This window comes from Oncorhynchus gorbuscha, linkage group LG04 (genome assembly GCF_021184085.1).
Source record: "Oncorhynchus gorbuscha isolate QuinsamMale2020 ecotype Even-year linkage group LG04, OgorEven_v1.0, whole genome shotgun sequence".
In the NCBI taxonomy this organism is placed as follows: domain Eukaryota; kingdom Metazoa; phylum Chordata; class Actinopteri; order Salmoniformes; family Salmonidae; genus Oncorhynchus; species Oncorhynchus gorbuscha.
The window spans coordinates 9005778-9024586 of NC_060176.1; the positions used below are offsets into that span (position 1 = coordinate 9005778).

The 18809-nt window shown below is 43.7% G+C and overlaps 1 protein-coding gene across 1 annotated transcript; it reads right to left on the reverse strand.

Moving 5' to 3' along the window:
• Nucleotides 1-74: 74 nt before the first annotated feature.
• On the reverse strand, nucleotides 75-18559 carry LOC124033601 (threonine--tRNA ligase 1, cytoplasmic-like). The gene is made up of 19 exons (XM_046345687.1): nucleotides 18218-18559; nucleotides 15007-15096; nucleotides 14642-14829; nucleotides 14271-14394; nucleotides 14058-14182; nucleotides 13790-13907; nucleotides 13554-13618; nucleotides 12168-12246; nucleotides 11916-12062; nucleotides 9116-9214; nucleotides 8724-8890; nucleotides 7993-8155; nucleotides 4925-5062; nucleotides 4722-4799; nucleotides 4402-4502; nucleotides 3868-3972; nucleotides 3618-3690; nucleotides 1166-1280; nucleotides 75-940 (listed from the first exon to the last, which is right to left on the reverse strand). The coding sequence occupies exons 1-19, from the start codon at nucleotides 18545-18547 to the stop codon at nucleotides 792-794; spliced, it is 2454 nt and encodes an 817-aa protein (XP_046201643.1). The 5' UTR covers nucleotides 18548-18559; the 3' UTR covers nucleotides 75-791.
• Nucleotides 18560-18809: the final 250 nt, after the last annotated feature.

An 18809-nucleotide genomic window follows, 5' to 3' on the forward strand; every position in this document is an offset into this window, starting at 1 on the left:
TTCAAGAGCAGAGACCTCAAGAGGGTCAAAGTAGTTTTTTTGTCAAATGAAAAAAGTTACTTGCATCTCCAATGAACAATAAAATAACAAAAGGGGAGGCACAATATTTTATTCCAAGACACAATCCAACAAGAGGACAGAGCTACTTCATTATTTTATTTAATATTTCCCAAAAGTGTTTTATTTGGCTTAACCTCAACCCAATAAATAATATTCTCATGACATCTTCCTTCATCCACATTCTATCCTTCAGATTAGTGTAAAAAGCATCGTTTTTTATACACTACTGCAGGGTTTCCCAAACTCTGTGCTGGGGCCTCCCACAAGTGCATGTTTTGTTTTTTTCCTTAGCACTACACAGCTGATTCAAATAACCAACTTATCAAAAAGCTTTGATTACTTGAATTAGCTGTGTGGTGCTAGGGCAACAAACTAAATGGGAAACCAGGGGGGGCCTTAGGACCTAGTTTGAAGAAACCCTGCACTACTGTACCAAATACATTATCACCAATATTGTTTCTCACTTCCTGACACTATTCTTTCAAATTGATTCGACATTCAAAGAAACATACATATTCAACTACTCCAAATACAGAAAGGGTCTGACAGTTGATTAGAAAATTAGATTTTTAAATGTCAAATTTAATCTACCCCTTTCCATGTCTATCCTTTCCACACAGACCTCTTGCATTCACATAAACATGTCCCTTTTGTTCTTCTATTGTTGACAGAGAAAACTATCTGGCATAAAACATTTTGTCTTCTGGGAACCATGTGGTCACCCTCTCTCCTCAGAACTCCTCCTCAGCGTTCCGGCAGCGTGACTCTTTCAACAGGGTCAGGCGAGCCAGCACCTCAGAGACAGACAGCTCTCCATGAACCTTGTTGTCCCTCGTACGTACGTTCACGCTGTTAGTCAGCTTCTCTTTCTCACCGACCACTGCCAAGACACAAAGCACAAAGTAGCTCACAGTCCCCACACTGCCAAATCACAACACACACAGCTGCCCTAACACACTCACATTTTCAACAACAACATTTCTGTAGTGATGAGTACAATCATGTTTTTGGCAGCTGAGAAAATTCAATACTAGCAAACATTGTGACAGTAAAAGTCATGAATATATGAATGCCCCCCCCCTAAGAAATCGACCATCCTTCTTACCCAGGATGAAGTTGTACTGGGCTAACTGGGCGTTGCGGATCTTCTTGTTTAAGAGGCAACTGGAGTCGAGATCAGCGTCTGCCATGAATCCGGCCTCCACAAACTGTTTACACATCTGAATGGACAGAATAACCACTCATTAAATACAAATTCATAAAAAATTACTGGAAGATGAACTGATAAAATGGAACTGCCAACAGACATAGGTTAATATCATGATGAACGGAATGATGAATGTGCAGCATCATGAACAGGGCCATCTTAATACAGGGCTGAAGCCCCTCGGCCCAGGCCCATGGGGGGCCCAAGAGGAGGCAAATATATATATATATATATATATATATATATATATATATATATATATATATATATATATATATGTTTTTCACAAAAAACAATAATACAATACATGTAGAACATCAACAAAAAAAATGTATGCTGCAACCGCCAACTACAATAGGACTCCCGCTCAGCCCGCTCTCAATAAGTGTTGACAGCCTGCTGCTGCCGCTCTGCTAATCATCAGATGGGGAAGGAGAGGAGGTAAGGGGCCCATGTGGGTAACTGGGGGACCCTGCCTTTATTGGGTAACTGCATAAATAAATGTGACTGGTCAATTGTGTGAGTCAGGGCCGTGCCCAAGCCCGTAAGAGGCAAAAAAAGAGAAGGCCTGCATACTCACCCATTGAGCATGTATGGGATGCTCTGGATCGACGTGTACAACAGTGTGTACAACAGTACAACTAGTTCCTGCCAATATCCAGCAACTTCACACAGCCATTGAAGAGGATTGGGACAACATTCCACAGGTCACAATCAACAGCCTGATTATGCGAAGGAGATGTGTCGTAATATATGAGGCAAATGGAAGTTCTCTTATCTACGCCCCTACTTTTTTTTTTAAGCTATCTTTTACCCTCAGATGGATATATGTATTCCCAGTCATGTGAAATCCATAGATTAGGGCCTAATAAATTCATTTGAATTTTACTGATATCCTTACTTTATATGATCTGTAATTCAGTAAAATCTTTTAAATAGTTGAGTTTATATTTTTGTTCAGTGTATGTCATTTTTGTATCCAACCACAGGAACCGCTCTCAATGTTTAAAAATACACCACAGAGCATAATTTAGCCATAGAGGATCAATAGTTAAAAAATAACTGGATTCATTTTTATCACATGTACATACAGGTATCTGCAAAATAAAGGAAACACCAACAAAGTGTTTTAAAATTAAAAGTGTGTTGGGCCACCACAAGCTGACAGAACAGCTACAATGTGCCTTGGCATAGATTTAACAAGTGGACCTAAACCATGCCAATAAACTGCACCCTACACCATAACATATACTATTATGTATCTCTCTTTTACTCAAGTGTTTCCTTTACTTTGGCATTTACCGGTGTGCTTAGTCAGGAAGGCTGCAGTTTGGGCAGCATGCGCACCAAATATACAGCTTTTCGCATTGTGGCCATAGACATATAATCCATATAAGGGGTTTGTAACCTCATACCCTGGCAATTTGACTGTTAAACTCATTGGTACACTAGCAATGGACGCCAGTCCTGACTAATGGGAACTGCCATCTATGGATTATATTCCTATGGTTGGTTGCAGTTGTCGGTTTGCCTTTTGCAAATTTCTAAATACAATTGCGGGAAAAATTTACAGTTTGCTTACTGCCGAATAGTGAAAACTAATCTGTCTGTAGAACCAACAGAAAGGAAATTGTTCTCAAAAACTCCTAATATTTTGCGAACAGCACCACTGTTTTTAAAAGTAGCTTATCTTGAGAGAGCCGATGTGCTCGTCGTGGCAATAGCCTATCACCGTGAGTAGCTTATGGTGTAGCTTATGGTTTAATCATCATTAGTTGAGTCACTGTGCCACTGGACATTTTATTTAGTAGCCGACTGTAGCCTATTATATATATTGTATATAATATACATATATACATATATATATATATAAATGTATATATTTCCTCCTAATATTGTACAACCTGCGTGTCGCTTCATTGGCCTGGGTTATTGTTTGTTTGAATTCAAGACCAGATTGATCTCAGTTTGTCAATCAGAGTAGCCACTCATTTTGGTCAGTTGTGTGCTATTTAAAAAGATTCAGCTAATGTCTTCCGTCATGTAAAAGGCAGATTTGTTTTGGACCCTGATAAAAACAAATTCACTGCGTGTGGAAATCCTAAAAATGCCTCTGCTCAACTGTAGCCTACGCCACATGACAAATGTTACTATGGCTTTATTATGAAGAGGCTTTTTCGTCAACAGTAAATTTACCACGCATTGAATTTGCATCTTGGTACACAGATTTGTTCACGGAAAATGATGTGCCAAGAAGGGGGAAGGCCTATGATTTCTTAATCTGGCACTGATCATAAACTGTAGAAATATGAAAGGAAGACAAGTTTCGGAAATAGAAGGCTAGGGTTACCCTCTTGGCATATTCTTCACAGGTAGGGTTGACAGGCACAAACATCACCTGACGTGGGGACAGCCAGAGGGGCCTGGAGAAGAAACACCATATGGCTGGATAAGTAGCAAATCAAAACACCATATATACACACACACACACACGATTAAGACATTTAAGAGCAGAAAAACATCTTTATACATGACTGATTTTCCAGTCTGATTGCATCTTATGTAACACAACAAATGAATTGGTCCTCTTTGCTACTCACCATTTCCCAGCGTAGTTCTCAGTGAGGATGGCTATCATCCTCTCCACAGAGCCCAGAATGGCCCGGTGGATGATGACCGGCTTCGCTTTGTCATCCCCGTCCTTCCTACATGTCACAGGATTCAACAACAATATCAGTCACAGCACCACTTCATGCTCAATTACAACTATGTATTTAACCATTATTTATTCTACCTTTAGCTCTATAAACAACTATATACATTATATTCAAAAAGGTTAAAAAATTTTTTTTTTATCTCAATGAGGTTGGTCTCATCAAGATAAAACTTTACTTTTTTTACCCTTTTGAATACAATTTATACAGTTGTTTATAGAGCTTCATAATGTTTTCTACCTCATTAAAAATCCAACTTTAAATCTAATTATTTAAAGGACTTTTAAGTCCACTTTCTAGTACAAAGTGTTCAGGTGAGAACTCATACTGAAGGAGGGATTAATGACTAATCTTGCTTCCTATAACAGGATACAGACTCAGCATTGTGTCACGACTAGTTTGATTAGGTGACTCACTCACCCCACAAAGGTCAGGTTAAAGCGGATAGGAAGCTGGAAGTCCAGCTGAATGGTTGCACATTGATGATACCGGCCAATAGCATCTTTGATCTTAATGTCAATCTGAAATGGCACAACAAAAGTATTACATGGTTTTCCTCCCTGAGAGTTTTAGACCTTATTTCATTGAAGGGGGGATGCAATATCTACCAGGGAAATATCCATGGCTATAATAGCTACAAACCTTTAATTACATTGATTTCATGAGAATTCTAGACCTTATTTCATTGAAGGGGTGAAGAAAATATCCAGCAAGGAAATATCAGGTGCTGTAATACAAACCTTGGGCCCATAGAAAGCACCGTCTCCGGGGTTTAGTTTCCATGGTTCCCCAAACTCATTCAGGCTGTTCTCCAGTTGCTTTTAAACAGAGGGAATCAATTAACATACATTTCAAAATGCATCCTGGGGCATTCTTCCTTTAAATTATGTTTCTTTATGTGACATTTCAGGAATATTTCATGGTCACGCATATTTAATTTTACCTTCTCAGCCTGGTTCCAGACAGCGATATCTCCTAGGTACTTCTCTGGACGGGTTGAAAGGTGCAGCTGGAAAGAGAAGCCAAAGACATCATAGACACAGCGGAGGAAGTCCAGACAGCCCTTCATCTCAGACTCGATCTGCAAGAAAGAGAAAGGGAAAACAGAGGGTCATCTGAATGGCGAGGAGGTTAAGTACCCAGCAGGGTTGGTGTCAATTCCATTTCATGAAGAAATAAGGAAAATTGGAACAGAAATGTCCATTTACTTCCCGATTTGAAGTTGACCCCAACCCTGGTACCTAGCTACTTTAATAAGATGTTCCTCTTCAATAGCCATAGCTGGTCTGGTCACCTACAGTTGAAATCGGAAGTTTACATACACTTAGGTTGGAGTCATTAAAACTCATTTTTCAACCACTCCACAAATTTCTTGTTGTCAAACTATAGTTTTGGCAAGTCAGGTAGGACGTCTACTTTTTACATGACATGTCAGTTTTCCAACTACTGTTTACAGACAGATTATTCACTGTATCACAATTCCAGTGGGTCAAAAGTTTACATACACTAAGTTGACTGTGCTTTTAAACACCTTGGAAAATTCCAGAAGATGTCATGGCTTTAGAAGCTTCTGATAGGCTAAATGACATCATTTGAGTCAGTTGGAGGGTAACCTGTGGATGTATTTTAAGGCCTACCTTCAAACTCAGCGCCTCTTTGCTTGACATCATGGGAAAATCAGAAGAAATCAGCCAAGACCTCAGAAAAAAAATTGTAGACCTCCACAAGTCTAGTTCATCCTTGGGAGCAATTTCCAAATGCCTGAAGGTACCACGTTCATCTGTACAAACAATAGTACGCAAGTATAAACACTATGGGACCACGCAGCCATCATACGGCTCATGGAAGGAGAAGCGTTTTGTCTCCTAGAGATGAACGTACTTTGGTGAGAAAAGTGAAAATCAATCCCAGAACAACAGCAAAGGACCTTGTGAAGATGCTGGAGGAAACAGGTACAAAAGTATCTATATCCACAGTAAAACGAGTCCTATATCGACATAAGCCGAAAGGCCGCTCAGCAAGGAAGAAGCCACTGCTCCAAAATCTCCATAAAAAAGCCAGACTATGGTTTGCAACTGCACATGGGGACAAAGATCGTATTTTTGGAGAAATGTCCTCTGGTCTGATGAAACAAAAATATAACTGTTTGGTCATACTGACCATCGTTATGTTTGGAGAAAAAAGGGGGAGGCTTGCAAGCTGAAGAACACCATCCCAACAGTGAAGCACAGAGATGGCAGCATCATGTTGTGGGGTGTTTGCTGACAACAAAATCACACAAAAATTATCAATTTAAATCCAATTTGGTCTGGATTTGGAGTCACACTCAAAATTAAATTGGAAAACCACACTATAGGCTGATCCAACTTTGATGTAATGTCCTTAAAACAAGTCAAAATGAGGCTCAGTAGTGTGTGTGGCCTCCACGTGCCTGTATGACCTCCCTACAATGCCTGGGAATGCTCCTGATGAGGTGGCGGATGGTCTCCTCCCAGACCTGGACTAAAGCATCCGCCAACTCCTGGACAGTCTGTGGTGCAACGTGGCGTTGGTGGATGGAGTGAGACATGATGTCCCAGATGTGCTCAATTGGATTCAGGTCTGGGGAACGGGCGGGCCAGTCCATAGCATCAATGCTTTCCTCTTGCAGGAACTGCTGACACACTCCAGCCACATGAGGTCTAGCATTGTCTTGCATTAGGAGGAACCCAGGGCCAACCGCACCAGCATATGGTCTCACAAGGGGTCTGAGGATCTCATCTCAGTACCTAATGGCAGTCAGGCTACCTCTGGTGAGCACATGGAGGGCTGTGCAGCCCCCCAAAGAAATGCCACCCCACACCATGACTGACCCACCGCCAAACCGGTCATGCTGGAGGATGTTGCAGTGCTCCTCCTGCTCCTCCTTGCACAAAGGCGGAGGTAGCGGTCCTGCTGCTGGGTTGCTGCGCTCCTACGGCCTACCCCACTTCTCCTGATGTACTGGCCTGTCTCCTGGTAGCGCCTCCATGCTCTGGATACTACGCTGACAGACACAGCAAACCTTCTTGCCACAGCTCGCATTGGTGTGCCATTCTGGATGAGCTGCACTACCTGAGCCACTTGTGTGGGCTGTAGACTCCGTCTCATGCTACCACTAGAGTGAAAGCACCGCCAGCATTCAAAAGTGACCAAAACATCAGCCAGGAAGCATAGGAACTGAGAAGTGGTCTGTGGTCCCCACCTGCAGAACCACTCCTTTATTGGGGGTGTCTTGCTAAATGCATATAATTTCCACCTGGTGTCTATTCCATTTGCACGACAGCGTGTGACATTTATTGTCAATCAGTGTTGCTTCCTAAGTAGACAGTTTGATTTCACAGAAGTGTGATTGACTTGGAGTTACATTGTGTTGTTTAAGTGTTCCCTTTATTTTTTTGAGCAGTGTATATACTGTAGCAACATCTCAAGACATTAGTCAGGGAGTTAAACCTTGATCGCAAATGGGTCTTCCAAATGGACAATGACCCCAAGCATACTTCCAAAGTTGTGGCAAAATGGCCTAAGGACAACAAAGTTAAGGTATTGGAGTGGCCATCACAAAGCCCTGACCTCAATCCTATAGAAAAGTTGTGGGCAGAACTGAAAAAGCCTGTACGAGCAAGGAGGCCTACAAACCTGACTCAGTTCCAACAGCTCTGTCGGGAGGAATGGGCCAAAATTCTCCCAATTTATTGTGGGAAGCTTGTGGAAGGCTGCCTGAAACGTTTGACCGAAGTTAAACCATTTAAAGGCAATGCTACCAAATACTAATTGAGTGTAAGTAAACTTCTGACCCACTGGGAATGTGATGAAATAAACAAAACCTGAAATAAATCATTCCCTCAACACATTCTTAAAATAAAGTGGTGATCCTAACTGACCTAAGAAGGAATTTTTACTAGGATTAAATGTCAAGAATTCTGAAAAACAGAGTTTTTGGCTAAGGTGTATTTGGCTACGGTGTATGTATACTTCCGACTTCAACTGTACCTGTTCCATGGTGCAGAAGATGTGAGCGTCATCCTGTTGGAAGCGGCGCACCCTCGTAAGGCCGGTCAGTGTCCCTGATAGCTCGTTCCTATGGAGCACCCCGAAATCAGCCAGTCTCAGAGGCAGCTCCCTCCACGACCGAGGTCTGTGGCTGAACATCAGACTGAGAAAGAAGAGGATGGGAGGATCCAGGAGAAGGTGGACGGAAAAAGAGGGTGATGGATGAGAAGATATGCAGTTGAAGCAGTGGGAGTAGTTAAGGTTACATAAATGCTTTGAAAGTCCCTTCCTTATAAGCCATCTTAACTTCATATTAACCAATAACATATAGGGAGGGCCAGTTTCCCAGACAGAGGTTAAGCCTAGTCTTGGAGTAAAGTCATTTCAGTGGATATTCTACATTGAGCATGGTTTTTAGTCTAGTAAGTAATCAAGTAGCCTTGCATCTCCTGTTTCTGCAGCATGAGGCAGCTTGATGTAGAAGTACACCCCCCGTAGAGGACGCTAGTCTATTGCAGGACCTTACCCCCAATCTATCTCTTAATGCTGAATTCCAAGCAGACACATTGGGTCCCATTTTTACCCTTTTTGGTATAACTTGGCCGGGGATTAAACTCCCAACCTCAGGGCGGATGGACACTAACTACAAGGCCACGGAGTTGGTTTTTAGTCCAGGACCAGTCTTAAAACGTGTCTGGGAAATCGGCCAAATAACAAACCAATGTACCTACCAGTGTCCAGGACAGTTCATGGGCTTCAGTGCAAAGACGTCCTGTTCCACTGGGAAGGAGAACATGTTGTCGCTGTAGTGCTGCCAGTGGCCAGAAGTCTCCCACAGCTTACTGTTATAGATGTTAGGAGAGGCAACCTCCTGGAAACCTCTTCTACAGTATTCCTCCTGCAAAGTACATTCACCAGATCACAGCAAGACTGAGTGGTACTTAACTTCAGCATCCTTTCGGTTACTATGGTTATAAAGAACCAAAGTAGTCCATGACCATGCTGTAATTGTGAATTCTACAGGTGGGTATTGTTGTATCTTGGCAGAAGATGGACAGATTGCTTCTCTGCCTTTTGGCTGTGACCAGGTGTAGGTGGTTGAGGCTGGTTGGTCTCGTCTTACCCTGATGAAGTCAGTGAGTGTGTTGTACAGGTAGGCTCCACGCGGGAGGAAGAAGCAGCTGCCAGGGCTCAGGTCATGGAAAAAAAACAGTTCCTGCTCCTGTTGTACAGTAGAGACAAACAGAGAGGAAGCTTAAAGACTTCACAGATTGACAGTTACAGATAGTGAGGCAGCTCCTCCTCTCTGTGGGGAAGAAGTTAAATCAAACGACAGCAAATCTGTCCATGAACGACAACCACAGACATCTACTTCTAAACCGTCAACTTCTAAATGAAAAGTATCACAACATCATAGGAGTAACATGTTTCAAAATTACTTTAGACTTTGTCCCCCTGGATAACAACAATGAAAATAAAAGCAGCAGTGAGTCCATGGTTTAATAGAGAGATCAGTGGTGTGTTGTAATCAGTTGTGGATGGGCCGTGGGGTTGCTGCCATCTGTGTCTCCCGCAGGGAGGATAGATCAAGCCTGCCTGAGGACCAGCTGGAGCTCACATAGTATGACTCACTGATACATCATGCAGTTAGACACACAGCACCCCCCACAGGAACAACCAAGCAACAACAGTAATGCTTAAAGCGTCCGCATACTTCCTAGTCGAAAGTTCTGAAGAGTTTGTGCATATATTATGAAGACATTATGATGTTTTCTTCGTTTTGGACTTGGGTAAGGGTTTTTTCGGCTGTTTGGGTACAACATTTTTTTGAGACCAGCCGAACTTTGGAAGCCAAAGTATATGCCCCTTCGTCCATGAGTGGTCAACTTTAGGGGATTCTTCAATAAATTCTTTGTTATTCAACTAGAGACTAGTTTTCATGCACATTTCTTAATTGGAAATACTGCACCAAGCATCTAAGTTAGATGTAAACTTACACGACTAAGATCTCCTCGGCAAAAACGTAAAAATTAATAACAGATTTCTTGAGTTTTCTTAGATTAATTTGGACTATTTTGAGGAAGTGTATACTGGCTACTGAGTCTCAAAAGAGACCTTTCTACGGACTCTGAAAAACACCAAATTAAAGATGCCCAGGGTCCCTGCTCATCTGCGTGAACATGCCTTAGGCATGCTGGAAGGAGGCATAAGTACTGCAGATGCGGCCAGGGAAATAAATTGCAATGTCTGTACTGTGAGACGCCTAACAACGTCGTCTATGGGCACAAACCCACCGCCGCTGGACCAGACGGGACTGGCAAAAAGTGCTCTTCACTGACGAGTCGCGGTTTTGTCTCACCATGGGTGATGGTCGGATTCGCATTAATTCTCGAAGGAATGAGCGTTACACCGAGGCCTGTACTCTGGAGCGGGATCGATTTGGAGATGGAGGGTCCATCATGGTCTGGGGCGGTGTGTCACAGCATAATTGGACTGAGCTTGTTGTCATTGCAGGCAATCTCAATGCTGTGCGTTACAGGGAAGGCATCCTCCTCCCTCATGAGGTACCCTTCCTGCAGGCTCATCCTGACATGTCCCTCCAGCATAACAATGCCACCAGCCATACTGCTCGTTCTGTGCGTGATTTCCTGCAAGACAGGAATGTCAGTGTTCTGCCATGGCCAGCGAAGAGCCTGGATCTCAATCCCATTGAGCATGTCTGGGACCTGTTGGATCAGAGGGTGAGGGCTAGGGTCATTCCCCCCAGAAATGTCTGGGAACTTGCAGGTACCTTGGTGGAAGAGTGGTGTAACATCTCACAGCAAGAACTGGCAAATCTGGTGCAGTCTATGAGGAGGAGATGCACTGCAGTACTTAATGCATAGGTGGCCACACCAGATACTGACTGTTACTTTTGATTTTGACCCTCCCCCTTTGTTCAGGGACATATTATTCCATTTCTGTTAGTCACATGTCTGTGGAACTTGTTCAATTTGTCTCAGTTGTTGAATCTTATGTTCATACAAATATTTACACGTGTTAAGTTTGCTGAAAATAAACACAGTTGACAGTAAGAGAACGTTTCTTTTTTTGTTTATTTCCACTTTCTCGTTTTCCAAGCGAAGGTTTACCACCAGGCGAACTAAAGCTTGCTGGCGCCTTTAGGTCGGTTCGTAAAATACAAAGTAAATTAGAGTGATTTGTCACTTTCAATGTTGGCAGTTCTGTAACTCACTTTGGATAAAAGTAAATAAAAAAGATCCCCAAAAAGTATGTCTGTGATGAAGCCCTTTTGTGGGGGAAATAAAAAGGTGGACCTCTGCCCTCCTAGTCACACCCATGGCTGCACCCCTGCCCTCCTAGTCACACCCATGGCTGCGCCCCTGCCCTCCTAGTCACACCCATGGCTGCGCCCCTGCCCTCCTAGTCACACCCATGGCTGCGCCCCTGCCCTCCTAGTCACACCCATGGCTGCGCCCCCATGCCCTCCCTAGTCACACCCATGGCTGCGCCCCTGCCCTCCTAGTCACACCCATGGCTGCGCCCCTGCCCTCCTAGTCACACCCATGGCTGCGCCCCTGCCCTCCTAGTCACACCCATGGCTGCGCCCCTGCCCTCCTAGTCACACCCATGGCTGCGCCCCTGCCCTCCTAGTCACACCCATGGCTGCGCCCCTGCCCAGTCATGTAAAATCCATAGATTAGGGCATAATTCATTTATTTCAATTGACCGATTTCCTTATATGAAATGTAATTCAACAAAAACTTTGAAATTGTTACATGTTGCATTTATATTTTTGTTCAGTATATATGAACATATATCATTATATTAATTGAGGGTCTCTTTCAATGGCTGTGTTAAGAAACCAAAACCAACTAAATAGTCTTCCTCAGTCAAGTGACCACCCCACAGTGAGGACTAACCTTTCCAATCTTCCGATGGTCTCTGTTCCTAGCCTCCTCCTGAAAACGTTCCCACTCCTTCAGCATCTTGGAGTCTGGGAAGGAGATGCCATAGATACGCTGAAGGGTCTCCATGTCTGAACGGCCCTCCCAGTACGTAGAAGAGTTCTGTCGATATTACAAGAAAGGAGCAGAGAGGAGATACCGTGACACTGTTTTTCAGCTTAAGAAATTATTGGATATTGTAGTCTGTGTGTGCATCACGTCACATACCTTGTAGATCTTCAAGGCTTTAATCTTTCCTGTGTGTCTTACATGGGGCCCACGACACAGGTCAATCAGAGGCCCACATCTAAAACAGTAAAAAAAAAAGTAATTTTAGCAGGGCATGGACCAGTGAGGGTCTTCAAATTCATAAAAACATATTTTTACCATAATATATGAAAGCCTAATCCTTCGCATTTGTGACCGATTTAGGATTTGATGTACATTCCAAAGATTCATGTGAATGATTCAAAACAAGAGGGTATAAAGAATCATTATTGGACAATTGCCTTGAGAGTAAGACAAGCTGAGTGGAATGCATTATTGCAACCACGTCAAAGGAATCCCTCTCCTCCCTCTTAGCTTTTGTGTTGACCTTCAGTCCCATTTCAAGGTCGATCAAGGAAGTGGTTAATAGACATTAGCACATATGACACAGCGACTCCAGCTTTGGTAAAGCGTTTGAATCCCTCCAGAGGTCTTGCTATAAGAGACACTCAAATTGAAAGGGATTATTTAGTACAGTCAGATTTGCCTAATAAGAAAAGCATTGCATTTCATCATTCCCGATGGCAGTTTCCTTGTCACAACTGTCCATTGTTATGCCATGATCAGAGGGAACTCTTATCCATCCCCCATTCGAGTGGGAGGATAAAGGTTTGAGGTAGAATATCATGTAACACAAAATATGTTGTATATCTACTTAAGTGTGTTCCTGTGACTAATGTTGTGGGTAAGACCAAACAGGAACTTAAGACAAGGATATGTGAGCATAAGAGCTCCATTCGAAACCATGATGGAAAAATAATGACCTGTTGCCAGAAATTTCAACAGCAATAATCATGAACTAAGTGCATTACATTATATGGGCATTGAATTGGTGAAAGCGCCACGTAGGGGAGGAGATAGGGATCAATTACCTCTCCAATGAGGGACATATTGGATAGACCGCTTGGCCACTCTTGCCCCAGCAGGCCTTAATGAGGAATGGTCTTTTTCTTGCTTTTTTTGTAGTAGGTTATAAATATGCCAAATATTTAGGTAATGACATCATGTATTTGTATTGTGTGTCTATAGATCTATATTTCATCGTCACGTTTCCCCGAAAGCTCCCTCTGCTGGATCTCTCGATTGGGACAATACTGCCTGAATTGATAATTATGCCCACCTGTGTGGTCTTGTTGGTGGGACATTGATTGCTATTGCCTTGCACGCTGAAGGGCTCATACCCAAAACATTTGCCAGCGATACAAATTTAAATTTAAATTAATTTACCGGAGTGCACTCCTATTTCTGTTCTTCAAATTCACCAACATGTTAAACCAGTCTTCTGAATATTTGCTGTACACCAAATAATATTCTGTGATTTACAACTAAACATCATGAGCTGCTTACCTGTAGACTGTTGTAGTGGGTGTGGTGACTTTCTCATTCAGAATGCGACACTTGAATTTGTTGTACTGAAAATATGTACGCAAACAGATTGGGGAAAAAATAAATACCAATTGCTGCTGATCTACTCACAATCCAAATTAACAAGAAATATCTATAAAACATTATATAATCGAGCTACAATCTTTCACCAGAGGGTGGAGAGATGCCAATGTAGTGTAGAGATCCTCTCCTCTCACCTTGAACATCTTCAGTAGGGTCTCCTTGCTGACCTCCAGCCTCTCGAAGGGCTGTTTCTCCTTCACCACAGACTTGCACAGCGCCTCCAGGTACTCAAACTCTGTACTCGACACACCCCTGGCCAGGACAGGACACAGGTCAAACAGAACCCTCAGTAACAATACACCTGTCATAGGCTACTCACTACACCAGCTCTGTATCATTTCTGCTCATTACTTTACAAAGGAGACAAGACGCCTGTTTTTCTTAAGAATGATAGATGCTTACTGGGGTCCATCGAGGAACATGTCATAGTAAAAGCCATTCTCAATGGGTGGTCCATAACACAGACAACCTCCATAGAAACGCTCCATGGCCTCACCAAGGATGTGAGCACTGGAGTGCCAGTACACCTGAAACAAGGAGCGGAAACATCTGCTACTACCTCCAAGAACAAAGACTATAGAGAGTACGATAGCCCAGAGGGCACATTATACTCACAGCCTGGGCATCGTCATTGTCAAAGCGCAGGATCTCCAGTGAGCAGCTCTTCTCCAGAGGTCTATCCAGGTCCCACAGGTCCCCGTTCACCCGGGAAATCACTGCATTGTCAGCCAGGCCCTGACTGAGAGAAATACGATATACCACCATCACCACATAGTTCTCATGTGTTGCTACAAACAATGGCAAAGACAGAAGGGTGCAACTAATGTCTCCCAGTAACATCATGATCCTCCTTGTCCCAGATTTGTCTATGCTGCCAACTTCTTTGAATGTTTTTGCAATGACAATGGCCATAGGAGTTGACTGCACAGCACAAAAAGATATGGGACAGGGATATCATGGTCCAAGATAAGCTCCAGATCCCTCACCTGATGCCACAGGCCAGCTGGTAGGGGGTAGTGACCCAGGCCTGACCCTCCACCCTGCGTCCATCTGGCAGCTCCACAGTGATGGGCTGGCTGTCTGCTGCTCTCCTGGCCAGCAGGGCATCGCTCTCCTTTTTCAGCTCCTCATACAGCTGCATGCGCTCCGAGATGTAGCCAGGCCAAGGTTTCAGCTGGAAAGAGTAACATGGTGATTTATAGGAACTTAGGGAAAGAAACTGGGGGGAATTCTTTGGGTATTGGTAAGGATATTGCACAACTTTGAAGGAGCGCTTGATTGCATGCATGGGACTTCTAGAATAGATGTATGGGATATTGGACCTTTGGGAGGTAATGTTCCTAATCATTACCTCTCTGCCACCAACCCCTCCATGTGCTGCCTTCTTGTTGTTCTCTGGCTTCTCCTTATCAACAACAGGTTTAGTCTCATGAGTTGCTGCCTGCACAGATGTGTAAATTCAAAAACATGCAAATATTGTTATTGACATTCTACTTAGTGTAAACCACAATAAATAACTGTTGTCTTATAGCCATATGATGTTCCATAAGCATGTTCAGTGGACTACACACCGAGCTGTCAACCTAATTCGAGACCAGGGGCAGGGGAGGGTTAGGCAAAAGGTTGGCAGCGTGGTTAGGTCTAAAATCATTTTTTACATTTCACCTTTATTTAACCAGGTAGGCCAGTTGAGAACAAGTTCTCATTTACAACTGCGACTTGGCCAAGACAAAGCAAAGAGACAAAAAACAGAGTTACACGTGGGATAAACAAAAGTACAGTCAATAATACAATAGAAAAATCTATATAGTGTGGCCAATAAATAGGCCACAGTAGTGAAGCAATTACAATTTAGCAAATGAACACTGGAGTGATAGATGTGCAAGTAGAAATACTGGTGTGCAAAAGAGAAAAAAATAGTAAATAAAAACAATATGGGGATGAGGTAAATAGTTGGATGGGCTATTTACAGGATGGGCTGTGTACAGCTGCAGCGATCGGTAAGCTGCCCAGATAGCTGATTCTTAAAGTTAGTGAGGGAGATAAGTCTCCAACTTCAGAGATTTTTGCAATTCGTTCCAGTCATTGGCAGCAGAGAACTGGAAGGAAAGGTGGCCAAAGGAGGTGCTGGCTTTGGGGATGACCAGTGAGATGTACCTACTGGAGCGCGTGCTACGGGTGGGTGTTGTTATGGTGACCAGTGAGCTGAGATAAGGCAGAGCTTAACCTAGCAAAGACTTATAGATGACCTGGAGCCAGTGGGTCTGACGACGAATATGTAGCGAGGGCCAGCCAACGAGAGCATACAAGTCGCAGTGGTGGGTGGTATATGGGGCATTGGTGAAAAAACATATGACACCGTGATAGACTGCATCCAATTTGCTGAGTAGAATGTTGGAGGCTATTTTGTAAATGACATTGCCAAAGTCTAGGGTCAGTAGGATAGTCAGTATAACGAGGGTGTTTGGCAGCGTGAGTGAAGGATGCTTTGTGCGAAATAGGAAGCCAATTCTAGATTTTATTTTGGATTGGAGATGCTTAATATGAGTCTGGAAGGAGAGTTTACAGTCTAGCCAGACACCTAGGTATTTGTAGTTGTCCACATATTCTAAGTTAGAACCGTCCAGAGTAGTGATGCTAGTCGGGCGGGTGCGGGCAGCGATCGGTTGAAGAGCATGCATTTAGTTTTACTAGCGTTTAAGAGCAGTTGGAGGCCACGGAAGTAGTGTTGTATGGCATAGAAGCTCGTCTGGAGGTGAAGACGGCTGCTGTATTTTATCGATGGCAGTTATATCGTTTAGTACCTTGAGCGTGGCTGACGTGCACCCGTGACCAGCTCTGAAACCGGATTGCACAGCGGAGAAGGTACGGTGGGATTCTAAATGGTCAGTGATCTGTTTGTTAACTTGGCTTTCGAAGACTTTAGAAAGGCAGGGCAGGATGGATATACGTCTAACAGTTTGGGTCTGGAGTGTCACCCCCTTTGAAGAGGAGGATGACCGTGGCAGCTTTCCAATCTTTAGGAATCTCGGACGATACGAAAGAGAGGTTGAACAGACTGGTAATAGGGGTTGCAACAATGGCAGTGGATACTTTTAGAAAGAGAAGGTCCAGATTATCTAGCCCAGCTGATTTGTACGGGTCCAGGTTTTGCAGCTCTTTAAGAACATCTGCTACCTGGATTTGGGTGAAGGAGAAGCTGGAGGCTTGGGCATGTAGCTGCTGGGGGTGCAGAGCTGTTGGCCTGGGTTGGGGAAGCCAGAAGGAAAGCATGGCCAGCCATAGAGAAATGCTTATTGAAATTCTCATTTATCGTGGATTTATCAGTGGTGAAAGTGTTTCCTAGCCTCAGTGCAGTGGGCAGCTGGGAGGAGGAGCTCTTATTCTCCATGGACTTTACTGTGTCCCAAAACATTTTGGAGTTAGAGTTACAGGATGCACATTTCTGTTTGAAAAAGCTAGCCTTTGCTTTCCTGACTTCCCTGAAAAGTTGCATATTGCGGGGACTATTCGATGCTAGTGCAGTCCGCCACAGGATGTTTTTTGTGCTGGTCGAGGGCAGTCAGGTCTGGAGTGAACGAAGGGCTATATCTGTTCTTAGTTCTACATTTTTTGAAAGGGGCATGCTTATTTAAGATGGTGAGGAAATTATTTTTAAAGAACGACCAGGCATCCTCTACTGACGGGATGAGGTCAATATCCTTCTCGCATTAGTGTTTTAGGGAGCGTTTGATAGTGATGAGGGGTTGGCCAGGTGTCCCCAGTCCACCTGGCCATGCTGCTGCTCCAGTTTAAACTGTTCTGCCTTACTATTATTCGACCATGCTGGTAATTTATGAACATTTGAACATCTTGGCCATGTTCTGTTATAATCTCCACCCGGCACAGCCTGAAGAGGACGGGCCACCCCACATATGCGCTCTCTAATTCTCTCTTTCTCGCTCTCGGAGGACCTGAGCCCTAGGACCGTGCCCCAGGACTACCTGACATGATGACTCTTTGCTGTCCCTGGTCCACCTGACTGTGATGCTGCTCCAGTTTCAACTGTTCTGCCTTGTTATTATTCGACCATGCTGGTCATTTATGAACATTTGAACATCTTGGCCATGTTCTGTTATAATCTCCACCCGGCACAGCCAGAAGAGGACTGGCCACCCCACATAGCCTGGTTCCTCTCTAGGTTTCTTCCTAGGTTTTGGCCTTTCTAGGGAGTTTTTCCTAGCCACCGTGCTTCTACACCTGCATTGCTTGCTGTTTGGGGTTTTAGGCTGGGTTTCTGTACAGCACTTTGAGATATCAGCTGACGTACGAAGGGCTATATAAATACATTTGATTTGGTCGTTTTTAAGAAGATACATTGTATAAATGGTCGGGGTTTAGACATAATCATGACTTTGTGGCCATGGAAGTTAGTGACGACCGTATTATTATCTGGCAGATGCTGGATAATGTCTCCGCCTACTCCCGATCTGCACTATCTAGTAACCACTATATGCTCAGCACGCTATACAGGCCACATACAACCACACAATTGACATGCACTAATGTGGTTAGCTAGCTACCTTATTATTATCATAATTGCGGTTCTTTGGTTGTTGTTTCCCTGTCTTCTCCTGGCCTTTGTTTGTGCCCCCCTTGCCCTGTCCTTCCAGGGCGAGCTCTTCCTGGAGACCCCGGCGGAGGTGCACGAGACGAAATTTGAGCTTCTCATTTTCGCTCCGTAAGCCCTCCAACTCCGGAGAACTGGCGAGAATGCTGGCGACCTCTGGACCACCATTTAACCCGTCTCGTAGGAGGCTAAATTCCCGAGTGAGGAGCTCTATCTGCTCCTCTTGCGCGGTCAAACGTGCTGCCATGCATTCCGCCATCTTTAAATTACTATTCGGTTTCATCAGCAACTGGGAATAGAGTCTTCCTGATTATCAACAGGGAATGGGAATGGAGTCATAGCGCCCTCTTGCGCTTTAGTTTTGTGTTGTAACTTTCACATTTAGAATAGTCCGATAATTTCGGCTTGATGCTGCTATTGTAAAAGCCACATACATAGTAAGAGTTTTACTGTAGCAATGACTGATTACTATTTCAATAAAGTGAGGTTGTCTTCTCTGGATTACATTTACAGATAAGGCTGAGTATTAAATATCAAACCGGTAG

Bases quoted from the DNA above. Each gene is read 5' to 3' on its own strand.
- LOC124033601 (XM_046345687.1), bottom strand. From the start codon at position 18,547: ATGAAACCGAATAGTAATTTAAAGATGGCGGAATGCATGGCAGCACGT. The intron at 13,908-14,057 runs GTAAGCATCTAT...TGTCCTGGCCAG, and splicing joins ATGTTCCTCGATGGACCCCA to GGGTGTGTCGAGTACAGAGT. The intron at 12,247-13,553 runs GTAAGCAGCTCA...TTACTGTTTTAG, and splicing joins CCCACTACAACAGTCTACAG to ATGTGGGCCTCTGATTGACC.